This window comes from Erinaceus europaeus, chromosome 15 (assembly GCF_950295315.1).
Source record: "Erinaceus europaeus chromosome 15, mEriEur2.1, whole genome shotgun sequence".
Taxonomy (NCBI): domain Eukaryota; kingdom Metazoa; phylum Chordata; class Mammalia; order Eulipotyphla; family Erinaceidae; genus Erinaceus; species Erinaceus europaeus.
In genome coordinates this window covers 20,005,578-20,022,632 of record NC_080176.1, presented here as the reverse complement: position 1 = coordinate 20,022,632, position 17,055 = coordinate 20,005,578, and the positions used below count along the sequence as shown (strand labels likewise).

At 52.5% G+C, this 17,055-nt stretch overlaps 1 protein-coding gene across 1 annotated transcript; it reads right to left on the bottom strand.

Moving 5' to 3' along the window:
- Positions 1-2,349: 2,349 nt before the first annotated feature.
- On the bottom strand, positions 2,350-16,588 carry ARMC5 (armadillo repeat containing 5). The gene is made up of 6 exons (XM_060173117.1): positions 16,102-16,588; positions 10,421-10,528; positions 9,548-10,334; positions 5,426-5,919; positions 4,497-4,629; positions 2,350-4,416 (listed from the first exon to the last, which is right to left on the bottom strand). The coding sequence occupies exons 1-6, from the start codon at positions 16,559-16,561 to the stop codon at positions 3,618-3,620; spliced, it is 2,781 nt and encodes a 926-aa protein (XP_060029100.1). The 5' UTR covers positions 16,562-16,588; the 3' UTR covers positions 2,350-3,617.
- Positions 16,589-17,055: the final 467 nt, after the last annotated feature.

Below are 17,055 nucleotides of genomic sequence, written 5' to 3'. Positions count from 1 at the left end.
GAGGAGGAGAGAAAGATAGACACCTGCAGACCTGCTTCACCGCCTGTGAAGCAACTCCCCTGCAGGTGGGAAGCCTGGGGCTCGAACCGGGATCCTTATTAAGCTTTGCACCAACCGTGCTTAACCTGCTGCACTACCTCCCAACTCCCAGAAATAACATATCTTAAAACTGGGAGGCTGCCCCCACACCTATGGACATCTAATCTTTGATAAAGGGGCCCAAACTATTAAATGGGGAAAGCAGAGTCTCTTCAACAAATGGTGTTGGAAAAAAATGGGTTGAAACACGCAGAAGATTGAAACTGAACCACTTTATTTCACCAAATACAAAAGTAAATTCCAAGTGGATCAAGGACTTGGATGTTAGACCACAAACTATCAGATACTTAGAGGAAAATACTGGCAAAACTATTTTCCGCATAAATTTTAAAGACATCTTCAATGAAATGAATCCAATTACAAAGAAGACTAAGGCAAGCATAAACCTATGGGACTACATAAAATTAAAAGCTTCTGCACAGCTAAAGAAATTACTACCCAAACCAAGAGACCCCTCACAGAACGGGAGAAGATCTTTACATACATCAGACAAGAGACTAATAACCAGAATATATAAAGAACTTGCAAATCTCAACAACAAGACAACAAATAACCCCATCCAAAAATGGGGGGAGGAATTGGACAGAATATTCACCACAGAAGAGATCCAAAAGGCTGAGAAACACATGAAAAAATGCTCCAAGTCTCTGATTGTCAGAGAAATGCAAATAAAGACAACGATGAGATACCACTTCACTCCTGTGAGAATGTCATACATCAGTAAAGGTAACAGCAGCAAATGCTGGAGAGGGTGTGTCAAAGGAACCCTCCTACACTGCTGGTGGGAATGTCAATTGGTCCAACCTCTGTGGAGAACAGTCTGGAGAACTCTCAGAAGGCTAGAAATGGACTTACCCTATGATCCTGCAATTCCTTTCCTGGGGATATAGCCTAAGGTACCCAACATACCCATCCAAAAAGGTCTGTGTACACATGTGTTCTTGGCAGCACAATTTGTAATAGCCAAAACCTGGAAGCAACCCAGGTGTCCAACAACAGATGAGTGGCTGAACAAGTTGTGGTATATATACACAATGGAATACTACTCAGCTGTAAAAAATGGTGACATCACCGTTTTCAGCCGATCTTGGACGGACCTTGAAATTTCATGTTAAGTGAAATAAGTCAGAAACAGAAGGATGAATATGGAATGATCTCACTCTCAGGAAGAAGTTGAAAAACAAGATCAGAAAAGAAAACACAAGTAGAACCTGATCTGGAATTGGTGTATTGCACCAAAGTAAAAGACTCGGGTGGGTGGGTGGGGGAGAATACAGGTCCAAGAAGGATGACAGAGGACCTAGTGGGGGCTGTATTGTTATATGGAAAACTGGGAAATGTTGTGCATGTACAAACTATTATATTTACTATTGAATGTAAAACATTAATTCCCCAATAAAGAAATTTAAAAAACTGGGAGGCCAAAGGGTGGCACAGTGGATAAAGCACTGGACCCTCAAGTCCAATCACTACATGTGCCAGAATGATGTTCTGGTTTCTCTCCTCTTTCTCCCACCTGATGTTAATAGGTCTTATAAAAAAAGAAAGTAAAGGAAAACAACTAGGTTGGGATGGGTACATATCATCTTATGTGAAGACGAGTTCAAAACCCCAGTCCCCATCCATAGGAAGCAGAGCAGCAGTGCTGCTTCTCTCTCACCCTCTTATCACAAACGGCCATCAGAAACAGTGGAGTGGTGCAGGCCCCAAGTCCCAGAGCTAAGCCTGGTGGTAAAAACAAAAAAACTTTCAGTTGAATACCATCAACTTTCTGTTGAATACCATCAGAAAGTATATATGCAGGGCACCAGGCGGTAGTAACCAGTTTAAGCGCACATGGCCCAAAGCACAAGGACCTGCACAAGGATCCCAATTCGAGCCTCCGGCTCCCCACCTGCAGGGGGGTTGTTTCACAGGAGGTGAAGCAGGTCTACAGGTGTCTATCTCCCCCTCCCCTATTTCTCTCTGTCCTATCCAGCAACAACAATAGCAATGGTAACAACAAGGGCAACAAAATAGGAAAAAATGGCCTCCAGGAGCAGTGGATTCATAGTGTAAACACTGAGCCCTAGCAATAACCCTGGAGGCAAAAAAGAAACTAGACATTGCATTTTTAAAAAGTTCTCTGGGTACCATTTTTCTTTTTAAAAAGACTTAACAAGAGTAACAGAAGGACCAGGCAATCAAACTCAGAGCCTCATGCTTGAGTATTACTATTTATTTATTGTTGGATAGAGACAGAAATTGAAAGGGGAGGGGGAAATCAAGGGAAACAAAGAGACACCAGCAGCCCTGCTTCACAACTTGTGAAGCTTTTCCCCTACAGGTGGGGACCAGGGGCTTGAACCTGGGTCCTTGCACACTATATAATATGTGCACTTAACCAGCTATGCCATCTCCTGGCCCTGACCTCATGCTCTTAAGGTCCCACACTTGAGCCACTGCACCACCTCCTGGGCTGCTCTCTTGGAGTTTGGGAAGAGACCCAAACACTCAGAGGGACATCAAGCACCAACCTTAGCTCCCCAGAGGCTGTCAGGCTCAGTCCAGGCAACTGCCATCACCCTGCCCCAGAGCCCAGAGCACCTGGAGCCATCCTGCCCTGAGTACCAACCCAGGGCTCTGATTTTCTTCAGACTTACTGAAGTAGGCAGTGCCTGGGACTCCAGGAACAGGGCAGACCTTCCCCAAGGCCACTAGCAGAAGCACCCTAGATCGCCGACATGCAGAGATCCAGAGGGAAGGCTGGATATGGGGTGGGAATCCTGGGGAACAGTAATGCCAAAGCCTTGTGTGCACTCCAACACCCAGCCTCCCCTCAGCCCTGACCAAGGTCGGTGTGTCCAGCCGAATGGCTCTCTAAAGCAAGGAAGTCAGAAGAGCAGGAAAAAGACCTCCCCAGGGGCCCCAAACCACACAGCCCAAGGGAGGCCTGGGAATTCCACCATATCCGGGGCTCCAGGAAGTACTGTGGGCACAATTACTTATTAAACCGGACATGACACGGGTGGACTGGATTGAGACAAGAGACGGGGGTAGGGGAGATGCCTAAGGCTCTGAAGTCCCAGGTTCAATTCCCTGCACCACTGTAAATCAGAGCTAAGCGTCTCAGGTAAAGAGAGGAGGAAGAGGAGAGAGCAGGGAGATGTGAAGAAGCTGGGGGCTGGGGTGGGAGAGGGGTAAGTAAACACACCAGACAGTATTTATTAGGGTTTAGCTCCACAGTTTTAATTTCAGCTCCAGACACTGGGGTGGGCCGGGCCAGGTGCCCAGTGTGCTGAGTGCTCCCCCCGCCCGCCGCCACCTCAGAGGTCCTGTGTCCATCCCCCGTGCCCACTCTCTGGCCTTGGCTTCTCTTACTCTGAGCTTGTGGACCACCACCCCGGCTCCAGCTCTACCTTCTCTCGGGTCCCTGCTCGGCCTTCGGTCCTCGTGCCCTCTGACACACTCGCTCCTCCCTTCTAGCCAGCTCACCCCTGGGTCCCCCCAGGCTAACAGCAATCTAGGCTGGGGCCGCCTCATTCAGCTCCCATCACCACAGCCAGCAAAGCTTCCACCAGGGCTCCTGCCTCCTGGCCAGCCGTCTCCACCAGCCCCACGAGGGCCAGTGCCCGCTTCCGGGGGCACTGCCCGGGCCCCAGAGTCCAGCGGGCACAGTGGATGGTTAGTCGGGGCCGGCCCAGGCGGAAGACTTCCCCCACTGACTCCGGGTCGCTCTGGGGTCCCAGGTGAATGCGGCCCACGGCGTCCTCCAGCTCCTCCTCTAGGCTGGGCAGCAGGAAACGGCTGGCGGCCTCCAGCGCCTCCTCAGCTTCGGAGCCCAGCAGGGGCTGGCCTACCGGGGGGACAGGCTGCAGTGTGGCCCCACAGCCCCGGCAGCCATGCAGGTGGTGCAGGACTGGCCTGGCAGCACCAGGGGACAGGCCTCGAAGTGGCACCAGGTCCATCTGGGCTTCCACGAAGCTGCCAGCCAGCAGGGCTCGGAAGAAGGGGGATGCCTCTGCCGAGGCAGCACGCTGGGCTGGGAGGCGCAGGCCTGAGTCCAGGAGGAAGTGAAGGTCGGGGGCTGGGCTGGGGGAGGGGCCTAGCAGAGGTTCATAGAGGCAGCGGGAAGAGGGGCCTGGGTCCTCCGGGGTGGTGGGTGAGAGGACGGGGGTCACAGCAGCCACAGTGGGTGACAGCAGGGCTTGGAGGCAGGCCAGGGAATCCGCAGCGAAGAAGTGGAAGAGAGGGTGCGGTGCTGGGCGAGTCAGAGCCCCCAGCAAGAGCCGGAGGCCCCCCTGGTCCAGCAGCAGCCGGCGCCACAGAGACGGCTTCCTGTGGAGAGAAGGGGTCTTAGCAGGCGGGCAGGGAAGAGCCAGGGACAGGCCTGACCCTACTCCCCGCTCCCCACTCACCGGCAGATGAAGGGCAGGGTCAGCGCGCAGGCCACGCGGTCCTCGGGGCTGCCTGAGAGCAGCAGGTGCGTGAGGGCGCCCACTCCGAATGGGGACTCGGCCTGCACCGTCAGGTTCTGAAGCAGCATCTCACCTGCGGGGCAGGGCAGGAGGGTCGGGTGGGTGTCAGGGCCTGGGAGTAGCGAGCAGGGCACTGAACTTGGGAGCCTGAGGTTGTCAATTTGATCCTGGCATCCCATCTGTCCCATCTGTAGGAGTGATACTCTGATCTCTCCCTCTCTACCTTGTGCGGATAGAGGCAAAGAAGAGAGCAAGGTTCAGGAGGTAGAGGGGAGTTAATGCAGGCCCAGAGGGATGGGGCCTGGCGGCCAGGAATCAGTGCTCAAGGGCCAGAACAGAAGAGGGAGTCAGGACCCTGAGGGCTGACACAGTGTGTGGACAGGACATGAGGGCCCGGCAGCCCCAGGCAGTGCCAGAAGTGGTGGAGCCTGGGTTCAGAAGACACTGTGCCCACTGGAGACTTAATCAGGACAATCAATAGAACCACATGTAGAAGGAGTGGAGACATGCAGACAAGCACAGTGTGTCTTTATTTATTTGTGTAAATAAATAAATATTAAAAAAAAAAAAAAAACAGGCAGCTGAGAAGGTGAGCTATCTCGCACAACCCCCACCGCCCCAATGCTAAAGCATTAGAATCAAGACTGGGGTGGCAGGATCTGGATTCCAAGGGCTAAGCATGGGGCAGACCTTTGGGGGCCTTGCCAATGGAGAGAAGGGTGTCCCTCCTCTTCAACCCAGTGGCTGGATGTTTGGGTAGTTGCTCCTGGACAGCCCAGAAGTGTCTGGGGGGTTGGGTAAGCTCAGACTCAGGGGTCACGGGGGCAGAGGCGAGGGTTGGGGTGCCAGGAGGCCTGGGACATACATACCCAGCTCCCGGTGCTGGCTGCGGCGAGGGGGCCTGGCACGGGGCACCGGCCAGTCGTCGGGGGCCACCCCCAGCACCAGCCAGGCCCGCAGCAGGGCGGCTCCGTAGCTCAGCACGAAGGCCTCCAGGCAGGCAGGGTTGCAAGTGAGTCGTGCTAGGATTCGCAGTGCCCGCGGGCTGGGGGGCCCCGGGGCGCCGGTCACATAGGCCAGCAGCCCACATAGTGCCGGGCCTGTGACCAGCGCACTGCTGGGGTCCGGGGCTTGAGAGAAGCGTGACAGCAGCAGCAGCGCCGGCCCCTCGCGGCCCCAGGGCTCTTCCGAGGCAGCGGCGCCGCGTTCTGGAGTGCGCAGGGGGCGCGGGGGCTGAGGCACGGGGGTGCCGGGAGCCAGGCTGCAGGGCTCGGGGGGCTCGGGCGTGGGGCAGTGCTCCGGGGACCAGTCCGGGGAGATGTCCCCTGGGCCTGCCGCATAGCCTTCGGAGATGAGCCACGACCTGAGAGGGGGGAGAAGCGGGAGGTGGAATTAGAACGGAGGAGAGCAGGAGGGAAACGGAGCTGGGGTGCCCTGCTCTGTAGCAATCGCTGTGTCAAGCTCTGTTTGGGGTGTTGGGGGAGGAGGCATGAACCCAGGCCCCCGTTCATGTGGAGTTTGCCTTCTAGGGAGAAGGAACAGAAAGAAAGGACAGCAGGTAGCTTGCTGGCCTGGGGCTGATGTGGTATGAGGTAAAGCCACAAAGGCGCTAGCATTTGGTAGGATGGTGCTGCGGCTTTATCTATGATGGTGAGGACCCACCCAGGCAGACAGCAAGAGGGCTCTTGGCGGAGGGAACCAAGAACCTGGATGCCCTGCTGTGAAAACCCTCCTGCTCCCCCTCTGCCTTGTTCCGAAGCCATCTAGAATAGTCAGAGGGGCAAATGGACAGAACTGGAGGTGATTACATTTAGCGAAATATGTAAGGAGGTGAAAGACGACTTCGGGATGGTTTGACTCGTGGAATCTAGAGAAATGAAGCATACGTGTTGGTCTGCTTCTAAAACCCTTCTGTTTCATTGGTTTAATCCCCCCTGCTTAACACTGTGTTCTATTTACATAGCCACTGTTACCTAAGCATCACCCTGCTTGCAGGGCATTGGTTTAATCCCCACTGGTTCATGACGTCTTTTTTCTCCGCCCCCTCTCGTAGTACACTCTGATTTGCACCAGTCACTTTTCGCTCCACCCTCTCTACGTCACATCCTGTTTACACCCTACTTGGCGTGCGTGCGCGTGTGTGCGTATTTAAGGACAGGATTGTGATTATAGTTAATTTAGTTTAGATAGATGGCTTAGATTGTGCTGCGTTCCACATGAATGAAGAGATACTGCGTACAGCTCAGTCATGAGTCTCTGGTCGTCTGTCGCCCAGCACATATGAACTTGCAAAAAAACCACAAAAAACAAAAAAGTAACTGCGCACAAACTATGGCGAACACTCACTGTTGGGAGGGCGTGGACGCAGAGCTTTGGTGGTGGGTGCAGTGTGGAATCATCCCTGTAATCTTACAGTCTTGTTCACCACTACTAATCACAAATAAAAGAAATGGCTCAAGAGAAAAAAAAAAAAGATTGGGCCACCAGATGGTCGCACACTTGTTGAGTGCATGTTACCTCGCACAAGGTTCAAGCCCGATTCCCACTTGTAGAAGGAAGCTTCACAAGTGATGAAGCAAGTGCCAGGTATCTCTCTATCTCCCTTCCATCTTAATTTCTCTCTGTCTCTATCCGATAAATAAACAAGTGAATAAATTATAAAGAGAAAAGAAAAAACTCAAGCCAAACGTGTTGGATGAGGGGGCTCACTGGGAGACCCAGGCTTGAGCCCCTGGCCCCCACCTGCAGGGGGCAGTTTCCCAAGTGGTGCCGCAGTTCTGCAGGTGTCTCTCTTTATCTCTGTCTCTTTTTTCTCTTACCCTTTATGAAAAAGAAAGACAAATGGGAAAGAGAAAGGATGCTCGTAAAGGTGGACTTATAGTGCAGGCAATGAGCCTCAGCCCCAGTGATAACCGTGGTGGCAAAAATGAATAAATGAATGAATCCCAGGGTCAGTGGTGGAGAGCAAGTCAGAGAGTTCACAAGGGGGTAAAAATGTTTTTTTTCCAGGAGGTCAGGTGGTAGCACAGTGGGTTAAGCGCAGGTGGTGCCAAGCACAAAGACCGGTGTAAGGATCCCGGTTCGAGCCCCTGGCTCCCCACCTGCAGGGGAGTTGCCTCACAAGCGGTGAAGCAGGTCTGCAGGTGTCTGTCTTTCTCTCCCTCTCATCTTCCCCTCCTCTCTCCACTTCTCTCTGTCCTACCCAACAACAACATCAATAACAACAATAACTACAACAATAACTGCAACAAAAGAGAATAAGTAAATAAATAAATATGAAAATATTTTTTAAAAATGTTTCTTCCCCGTCTTCACGGCTCTATACCTGGATGATAGCACCTGTCCTGGCGGGCAATGGCAGAGAGAAACAGGGAGAGAGGAGGAGAACCACCACAGCACAACTCCGGTGCCTGCGAAGCTTTTCCTCACGCATGGTGCTCCCGTGTGGGGCCAGAGGCGGGGGGAACCCTGGTTCTCTCTGTCATAAATGAATCTTTCTAAGAACTCAGGCTTCAGAGCATGCCATCACAACCAGGGCACATAGTACCTTCCAGTGACTCTGGCTGGGCCTTAAGATTCAGGGATGCTGGGGTGAAGCCAGGATCCAAGAGGGACCCAGGGGGGAGGAGGTGTTTAATGGGGCCTGGAAAGTGCTCCTATCTGGGGGATAACAAGGAATCAGGAGTCAGACTCAATAAAGACCTTACTGAGTTTTGCTATGTGTGTGTCCCAGGTTCGAGCCAGGCCCCCACTGCAACAAAAGAAGCTGTACTGTGGTCTCTTTCACTCTCTCTCTGCCGGTCTATATCAAAAGAGGGGGCAGGGAGGGGGCACACACCCAGTAAAGTACACATCCTCCCCCCACCATCTCTCCCTTTCCTTTCAATTTCTGTCTCGCTTCAGAATAAATAAGTAGTTAATTCATTAAAAAGGCTGCCAGGAGCACGGGATTTGTGGAGTAGGTACCAAAATCCAGTGCTAACATTGGTGGCAAGAAAAAAAATAAATGAAGATGAAGAAGTTAAAAAATACCTAAGGATGAAAAAATGTAATCTGTAAACCTATATCGTAGTGGATACAAATTAACTAAAAGTACAACATAGAGTGACAACATGCAGAGAAATTTCAGGGTGCTAGGAAATGGCTGTAAATTATTTTTAGGTTTGCTAATTCTGGCAGGCAATTTATGCTTGGTTTAAGACTCCTTCTTATCTTTTCAAATTACAAAATGGGATGCTTATAAATGAAATAATCTATTTGCGACATATGTCTCAAAATAGTTTGAGTGGGCATGAGGAGGTGTCGTAAGTGAAGCAAAAAAGGTGTGAGTTTCTAACTGTTCAGAGCAGGGCATTATTGTACTATTCTACTTATTTGTGTGTTAAGACATTTTCAATAAAAAGACTTTTAGAGGGACTAGGTATTGGTGCACCCGGTTAAGCGCACGTTACAATTTGCAAGGACTTGGATTCAAGAACCCCAGTCCCCATCTGCAGGGAAAAAGCTTCATAAGCAGTGAAGCAGGTCTGCAGGCGTCTTTCTCCGTTCTCCCTCTCTATCTCACCATTCTCTTTATTTCTCGGTTTCTTCTCCTTTTCCTTTGCCTCCTGTCGCTGGCACTCCACTACTCCTGGTAACCATTCCCCCTCCCTCCAGCTTATTGGATAGGACAGAGAGAAATTGGGAGGAGGGGGAGACAGAGAGGGAGAGAGACCTGCTTCTCCACTTGTGAAGTGTCTCCCCCCTGCAGGTGAGGAGCGGGGGCTCGAACCCCGGTCCTTGTGCTTAGTACTATGTGCGCTTAACCGGGTGCTCCACCATCAATTTCTCTATCCAATAAGTAATAAAATAAATAAAATAATTACACCCCCCCAAAAAAAAAGACTTTTAGAAGCAAAAGAAAATTCTTGCTGAGCCAGAAGGGGAGGGGGCTGCTGAGGGTGGTAGGAGCGCCAGGGCAGCCTCCCACCCCCGACCCAACAGCGACTCACCGGAGGCTTCGGAAGCTGCCGGCCTCGGCGCGCTCGGGGGTCCGCTCCTCGGGGAAGTCCCAGGAGGCGGCCTCGCGGCCTTCCTCCTCCTCCTCGCCCGCCTCCCCGCACAGCTGCGCGGCCAGCAGCGGCACCAGCCCCAGCGCCTGCAGGCGGCTCAGGGCCCCCGCGTCGTACAGGAAGCCCACGAGGGCGGCCACCACGCGGGGGTGCCAGGGGCTGGCCCGCGGGTCCCGCAGCAGCGCCATCAGCAGCTCCAGGCCGCCGGCCTCGCGGAGCCGCGCGCGGTTGATGGCCTCGCGGCACAGGAGGCACACGGCGCGCACCAGGGGCTGCTGCGGGGCCGGCCCGGTGCCCCCCGGCCCCCGGCGCCGCCGCAGCTCGCCCAGCAGCACCTCCACGCCGCCCGCGTTGCCGAGCGCCGGCCGCACCAGGCCCTGGGCGCACAGGTTGGCGAGGGTGAGGATGGCCGCCTCGCGGACCGCCCTCTTGGGATGCGCGGCCAGGCCGACCAGGGGGCCCAGGCCGCCGCCCAGGCTCAGTTGCTCCGCACAGGCGCGAGAGCAGCCGCGGCTCAGCTCCTGCAGGGCGCGCACGAGCGCCAGCGTGAGCGCGGGGTCGGGGGCGGCGGCCAGCAGCTCCGCCAGGGGGCGCACCGCGCCCTTCTGCGCCAGCGCCAGGCGGTGCTGCGGCGAGTCGGCCAGGTTGCGCAGCGCGCGGACCACGCTCTGTCGGCACTGCGAGTCCTGGCAGGCGCTCAGGCTCTCCACCAGCAGGGGCACCGCACCTGCAGAGGGAGGGGGACAGGGTGAGCGCGGCGGGCACGCAGGGCTCTCCCCGCCCCGGGGCCCGGCCCCCGCACAGCCTTCTCACCCGCAGAGTGGATGTCCCCGCAGCTCTCCGGCTCCATGGCCAAGTTCCCCAGGGCGCGGGCGGTGCGGTTCTGGATACTGTCTGTCTTCACGCACTGCAGAATGGTCACTGCAAGAGAGTTTGGCTTCTTGTCTCATTCATCACTTTGGGAAGGTGGGAGGGCCAGGGAAGCCTCCAGAAAAAAAACAAAACATGGGGGGATGTGCTAGAAAGATGGCGAATGAAGGTGCAAGGGGCCTTCCTTCATTTCTTTTAATAATCTTAACCTGAGCACTGCTCAGCTCTGGCTTATGGCGATGCTGGGACCTTGGAGCCTCAGGTGTGAAAGCCTTGTACACTATCTCCCCAGTCCGCTAAGGGTATTTCAAACTTGAGGGCAGTCTGAGAGCTCCCAGAGGTGAGACCTGTACAGTGACTTCATGGAAGGCCAGGCCAAGGGGTCAAGGCTTTAATAGGAGCGCACTGCGGGCCACACATGTAGTGCTTGCTCTTTCTTAATTTATTTACTACTGAGAGACGGAGAGAGAAAAACAGAACATCCATCAAAGATCAAACTCAAGGAGCCAGGCAGTGGTGCACCAGGTTAAGTGCACACAGTACGAATTACAACGACCTACCCAAGGATCCCAGTTCAAGCCCCCAGCTCCCCATCTGAGGGCAGTCGCTTCACAAGGGGGTCCCTTCACAAGGGGTGAAGCAGGCCTGCAGGTGTCTGTCTTTTTCTGCCCTTCTGTCTTCCCCATCTCTCTCAGTTTCTCTCTGTCCTTTCCAATTAAAAAAAAAAAGGGAAAAAATGGCCCCCAGGAGCAGTGGATTTGTAGTGTCAGCATCAAACCCCAGCAATAACCCTGGAGGGAAAAAAAAAACAAAACAGAGATCAAATTCAGGACCTCATCCTTGAGAGTCCAACACCTTAACCACTGTGCTACCTCCGAAGTGTTTCAGAATGGGAGGGACAGGATACAATCTGGTAGCTATGGGGAGAATAGATTACAGAAAAGAAATCACAAAGTGGTGGTAGCAAGGAAGGCTGTGTCAACAATCCTGCGGAGAAAGGACAACAGCTTGAACCGAGCTACCAGCAGAGGGCACCAGAGGGGTAACAGTCTCAGCACACACTGTAAGAAGAGGAACAAGTGCATGGATTCAGAAGTAATTAAAATGCAGAAGAGGGTGAGGGAGACAGCAAATGCAAATAGATTCGTGTCTGAGGCTTCAAGTTCCCAGTTCAATCCCCAGAACTACCAAAAGGCAGTTTTTATGAGCAGTGCTCTCATAAAATAATAATAATAATAATAGTAATAATGAAATGCAGGAGAATGACTAAAAGATAGAGGTTGGACAGTGATAACAAACCCTATAATTGATTAAGGGCTGACTAATAGGCCAGAGTCCCTTACAAACATATGTTTCTAGGCTAAGATGCAGAGCAATGAAATGGCACAAGTGCTTAAAAAAAATTATATGTGGTCTAGGTGGTGGTTCAGTGGAGAAAGCATTAGACTCTCAAGCCAGAAGTCCTGATTTTGATCCCCAGCAGCACATATACCACATGTCTGGTTCCCTTTCTCTTTCTTCTCTTATTATTGAATAAATAAAATCTTAAAAGAAAAAAAATCACATTATGGCTCACGTGCATTTTATGCAAACAAAAACACACCAATGCATATATTATATATAACAGGGGCCAGGCAGTGACTCACCAGGGTGCACGGACACATTACAGTTCACAAGGAACCAGATTCACCACAAGTGGTAAAGCAGTGCTGTAGGTGTCTATTTCTTTTTTTTTCTTTTTAAAATTTTTTTAAAAAAAATTTCTATTTACTTATTTATTTTCCCTTTTGTTGCTCTTGCTGTTTTTTTATTGTTGTTGTTACTGATGTTGTGGTTATTGGATAGTACAGAGAGAAATGGAGAGAGGAGGGAAAGACAGAGGAAGAGAGAAAGACAGACACCTGCAGACCTGCTGTTCGACATCCTCGAGGAAACACGAAAGACATGTCTCTGATATCTGATTACTGTAAAAAATGGCGACTAATTCCTAGCACTGCAAAAACGGTATCATCTGTTTTCCATCTACACCATGCCTCGGCCTCGCGTGAGCTTAATGTGCAGCTTGGCGATACGAGAATCCGGCATGAAGCCCAGCCAGTCTATCTTGGCGTTACTCTCGATCGCACCCTGTCATTTTACGAACATCTCATAAAAACTGCAGCAAAGGTGGGCGCGAGGAATAACATCATTGCAAGACTGGCCAGCTCCTCATGGGGCGCGAGGGCTTCCACACTACGATCATCATCTCTGGCATTATGCTATTCCACTGCAGAATACTGTGCCCCAGTATGGTTCCGTAGCCCCCATGTCCACTTGGTCGATTCCAAATTATATTCCTCCATGAGGATCATTTCTGGAACCATCCGTTCCACCCCGGTTCCATGGCTGCCAGTCCTTAGCAACATCGCCCCATCAGATATTCGTCGGGAAGCGGCATCATCTAAGCTCATTTCCCACGTCTACGCTCGACCGGACCTGCCAATATACGCGGATATCTTCGCCCACCCTGTTCAACGCTTGACGTCTCGTCACCCAATCTGGTCCCCTACGCCTACACTGAACTTCTCTGTTCCAGTCTCTTGGAAACAGAGTTGGCAGTTAGCTGAGGTAAAGAACAAACACCTCATCACAGATCCCTGCAAGCGTCAACCCGGCTTTGACCTAGCACGTTATGACTGGGCCCTCCTCCATCGCTATCGAACAGGCCATGGCCGGTGCGCCGCTATGTTCCATCGCTGGGGAGCCAGAGACGACCCGAACTGCCCCTGCGGCTACAGACAGACTATGACCCACATAGTCAACGACTGCCACCTCTCCAGATTCAAAGGAGGTCTCGAAACTTGACATCAGGCTCAACCTGACGCTGTTGACTGGCTACGGAAGAAGGGCAAACGCTAGAAGAAGAAGCCTGTGAAGCGACCCCCCCTGCAGGTGGGGAGCTGGAGGCTGGAACTGGGATCCTTGAGCTGGTCCGTGCACTTCGCACCACGTGCGCTTAACCCGCTGGGCTACCGCCAGACTCCCAGGTGTCTATTTCTATCCTTCCCTATCTCCCCTTCCCCCCTCAATTTCTCTCTACCTCTTTCCTAAATAAACAAATACAACATTTAATTTTTTAAAAGACTTTTTAAAAGATTGTTATTTATTCATGAAGATAAGAGAGAGAAAGAACCAGACATCACTCTGGTACATGTGCTGTCAGGAAATTGAACTCAGGACCTTATGCTTGAGAATCTAACGCTTCATCCACTGCATCAGCTCCCCGACCACTAGTTTTTTTTAAAGATTTCATCAAAGCAGGCATATAATTTCAGAGCAGGTAGGCCAGGATTGCAAACTGTTCCTAGTGTTGCCACCAGGAGGCGCCAATTTAAAATAGGAATTTATAACAGGAAGGCTTGCATCTGAAGCTGGCATTCGTTCTACTGTGCTATTTTTTTTTTAATAACTCGAAGTAGCCAGCTTCTGCTTGATGCATATGCACTTTTAATTTTGATTTCATGGCCTCCCTACTGTGAGTCTATGAGCTTGCTCTCTATTCCATTGTACAAGGAATCCAGACTGAGGGAGCTGACCCGGAGAACCCACTTTCTTAAGTGATTACACCTTCCGACTTCCGGTTCATCAAACGGAGCGTTGCATGGGGCTGGGACCTTAGGCACGTTGTGTCTGTCTGTCAGGACATCATAATCGGAGGGTAAGAAACAACAAACAGCCACCAGGGCCTGGGAGGTAGCACAATGAGTATGGCGCTGTACTTGGAAACATGAGGTCTTGCGTTCGATCTCCAGCACCTCATGTGCCAGAGTGATGCTCTGGTTCTCTCTCCTTTTCTATCTTGTATTAATAAAAAAAAAATTTTTTTTAGGGGTCAAAGGAACCCTCCTGCACTGCTGGTGGGAATGTCAATTGGTCCAACCTCTGTGGAGAACAGTCTGGAGAACTCTCAGAAGGCTAGAAATGGACCTACCCTATGACCCTGCAATTCCCCTCCTGGGGATATATCCTAAGGAACCCAACACATCCATCCAAAAAGATCTGTGTACACATATGTTCTTGGCAGCACAATTTGTAATAGCCAAAACCTGGAAACAACCCAGGTGTCCAACAACAGATGAGTGGCTGAGCAAGTTGTGGTATATATACACAATGGAATACTACTCAGCTGTAAAAAATGGTGACTTCACCGTTTTCAGCCGATCTTGGATGGACCTTGAAAAAATCATGTTGAGTGAAATAAGTCAGAAACAGAAGGATGAATATGGGATGATCTCACTCTCAGGCCGAAGTTGAAAAACAAGATTAGAAAAGAAAACACAAGTCGAACCTGAAATGGAATTGGAGTATTACACCAAAGTAAAAGACTCTGGGGTGGGTGGGTGGGTGGGGAGAATACAGGTCCATGAAAAATGATGAATGAAATAGTGGGGGTTGTATTGCTAAATGGGAATCTGGGGAATGTTATGCATGTAAAAAAAAAAAAGAAGAAGTAGAAACGCAAAGCAGAAATTGACTGAGTTTGGAGTACGGCACCAAAGTAAGAAAGCAGAAGTATACTAGAGTTTGCAGTGAGTACCTCCCTAATACTTCCTCTCCACTTTTCCAAGCTTTGGGTCCATGATTGCTCAACAATTTGTTTGGCTTTGTATGTTAACTCTCTTTTCAGTCACCAGGTTCCAGGTGTCATCAGGATGCCGGCCAGACTTCCCTGGATTGAAGACACCACCAATGTGTCCTGGAGCTCAGCTTCCCCAGAGACCCATCCTACTAGGGAAAGAGAGAGGCAGACTGGGAGTATGGACCGACCAGTCAACGCCCATGTTCAGCGGGGAAGCAATTACAGAAGCCAGACCTTCTACCTTCTGCAACCCTCAATGACCCTGGGTCCATGCTCCCAGAGGGATAGAGAATGGGAAAGCTATCAGGGGAGGGGGTGGGTTATGGAGATTGGGTGGCGGGAATTCTGTGGAGTTGTACCCCTCCTACCCTATGGTTTTGTTAATTAATCCTTTCTTTAATAAAAAAAAAATGTCAAAAAAATTTTTTTAAAATAAAGTCATCAAATAACACGTTGAGGTCCAGGGAGATAGCATAATGAATATAATGAAATTACTTTTATGCCCATGGCTCCAAGGTCCCAGATTCAATCCCCAGCCAGAGTTGAGCAGTGCTGTTTATAAACAAGTAAATAAAGACACTTTGGCCTCCATCCAGCCAGATGTGAGGGAGGTGCCAAACAACCCATACTCAGACCATGGCTTTGACTATTCAGTCTGGGAGGGCTACGACCACCTACAATAATCAAGAAAGAGAGCGGGGGCCGGCTCGTGGCGCACTTGGTTGAGCCCCCGGCCCCACCTGCAGGAGGGCAGCTTAACAGGTGTCTCTCTTTCTCCCTATCTTCCCTTCCCCTCTCAATTTCTCTGTTCTGTCAAAAAAAGAAAAAAAGAACATCGGTAAGACCACCGGGGGTGACAGCGTGAGACTCGGGGTTCTCTGTTACACACCAAAGTCACAAAGCTAGTTTTCCCAGGCTGTAACACAAAGAACTCAAGACTCCGCCCAGGCTGACTGCCCGCAGCTGGAGGTGGACTCCTTCTAGGAAAAGCGGGCGGGGCACTTACCCAAGGCGAAAATGCCTCCGAGTCTGCGCACTTCGGCCCGACACGCCCCCTCGGTACAGCAGTTGGCTAAAATGCTCAGAGCCAGATCCAGCGTCTTGCGCAGGCGCGCTGGCGGCGAAGACGCAGCCGCAGAAGGAACCGGGGCGGGGGCAGGGCCCACCACCGCCCCCTCCTCAGGCGAAGGGGCGGAGCCAGCGCCGGCCTGGAGTGGGGCGGGGCCCGTCGCCGCCGCTCGCCGCAGCAGCGCGAGAAGGGGGCGGAGTCCGCCCCGTGCCCGGAAGCGCTCGATTCCCCCTGTTGCCTTGACGTGGCGCGTGCGGAGAGCTAAGAGCGCACGGCCCAAGGGTGTCTCGCTAGCAGCCGGGTCCTTGCCCCCACCCAGACCCTCCCCGGCCGCCTCCGTCAGCTGCGCGAGGCAGAACGAGAGCGAGTCCGTGGGGGTCGGTTTCGCAGCCGCCATCTTGGTTCAGGCCTCCGGCTCCGCCCCTCTCCGCACCACCCGTCCGGGGGAGCGGAACTGGGAGGAGGCGAGGTGGGGCCCCGCCTCGCGGACGCTCCTTAAATACCGCGGGCCTAAGGGGCAGGGCGGGAGTTGTAGTTCTTGAGCCCAGTAGGCGGCTCTTGCACGGTCGTGGAGGGCGGTGGAGGATAATGGTTAGCTAAGAAGTGTGCGAGTCCCCGGGGCGCGTGCGGTGCATTCTGGGACTTGTAGTCCGCGCCAGACTCCGCGGGTCCTGGGCAGCCCCTCCCGGGACTCTGAGCGGCCGGCGCCTTCGATCGCCCGGTGCTGCAGGCCCTCCTCGCCGCCCGCCAGCGGGCCCCGCTCCCCATCGCGGCAGCGACTAGATCCATTGTTGTCGCGAGTGACCGAAGCTCCCGACGCGCCCAGGTCGGGCTTGGCCAGTGGCTGCAGCCTCAGCTCCAACCTCCTCCCACACCATTGCTCCCACTCGG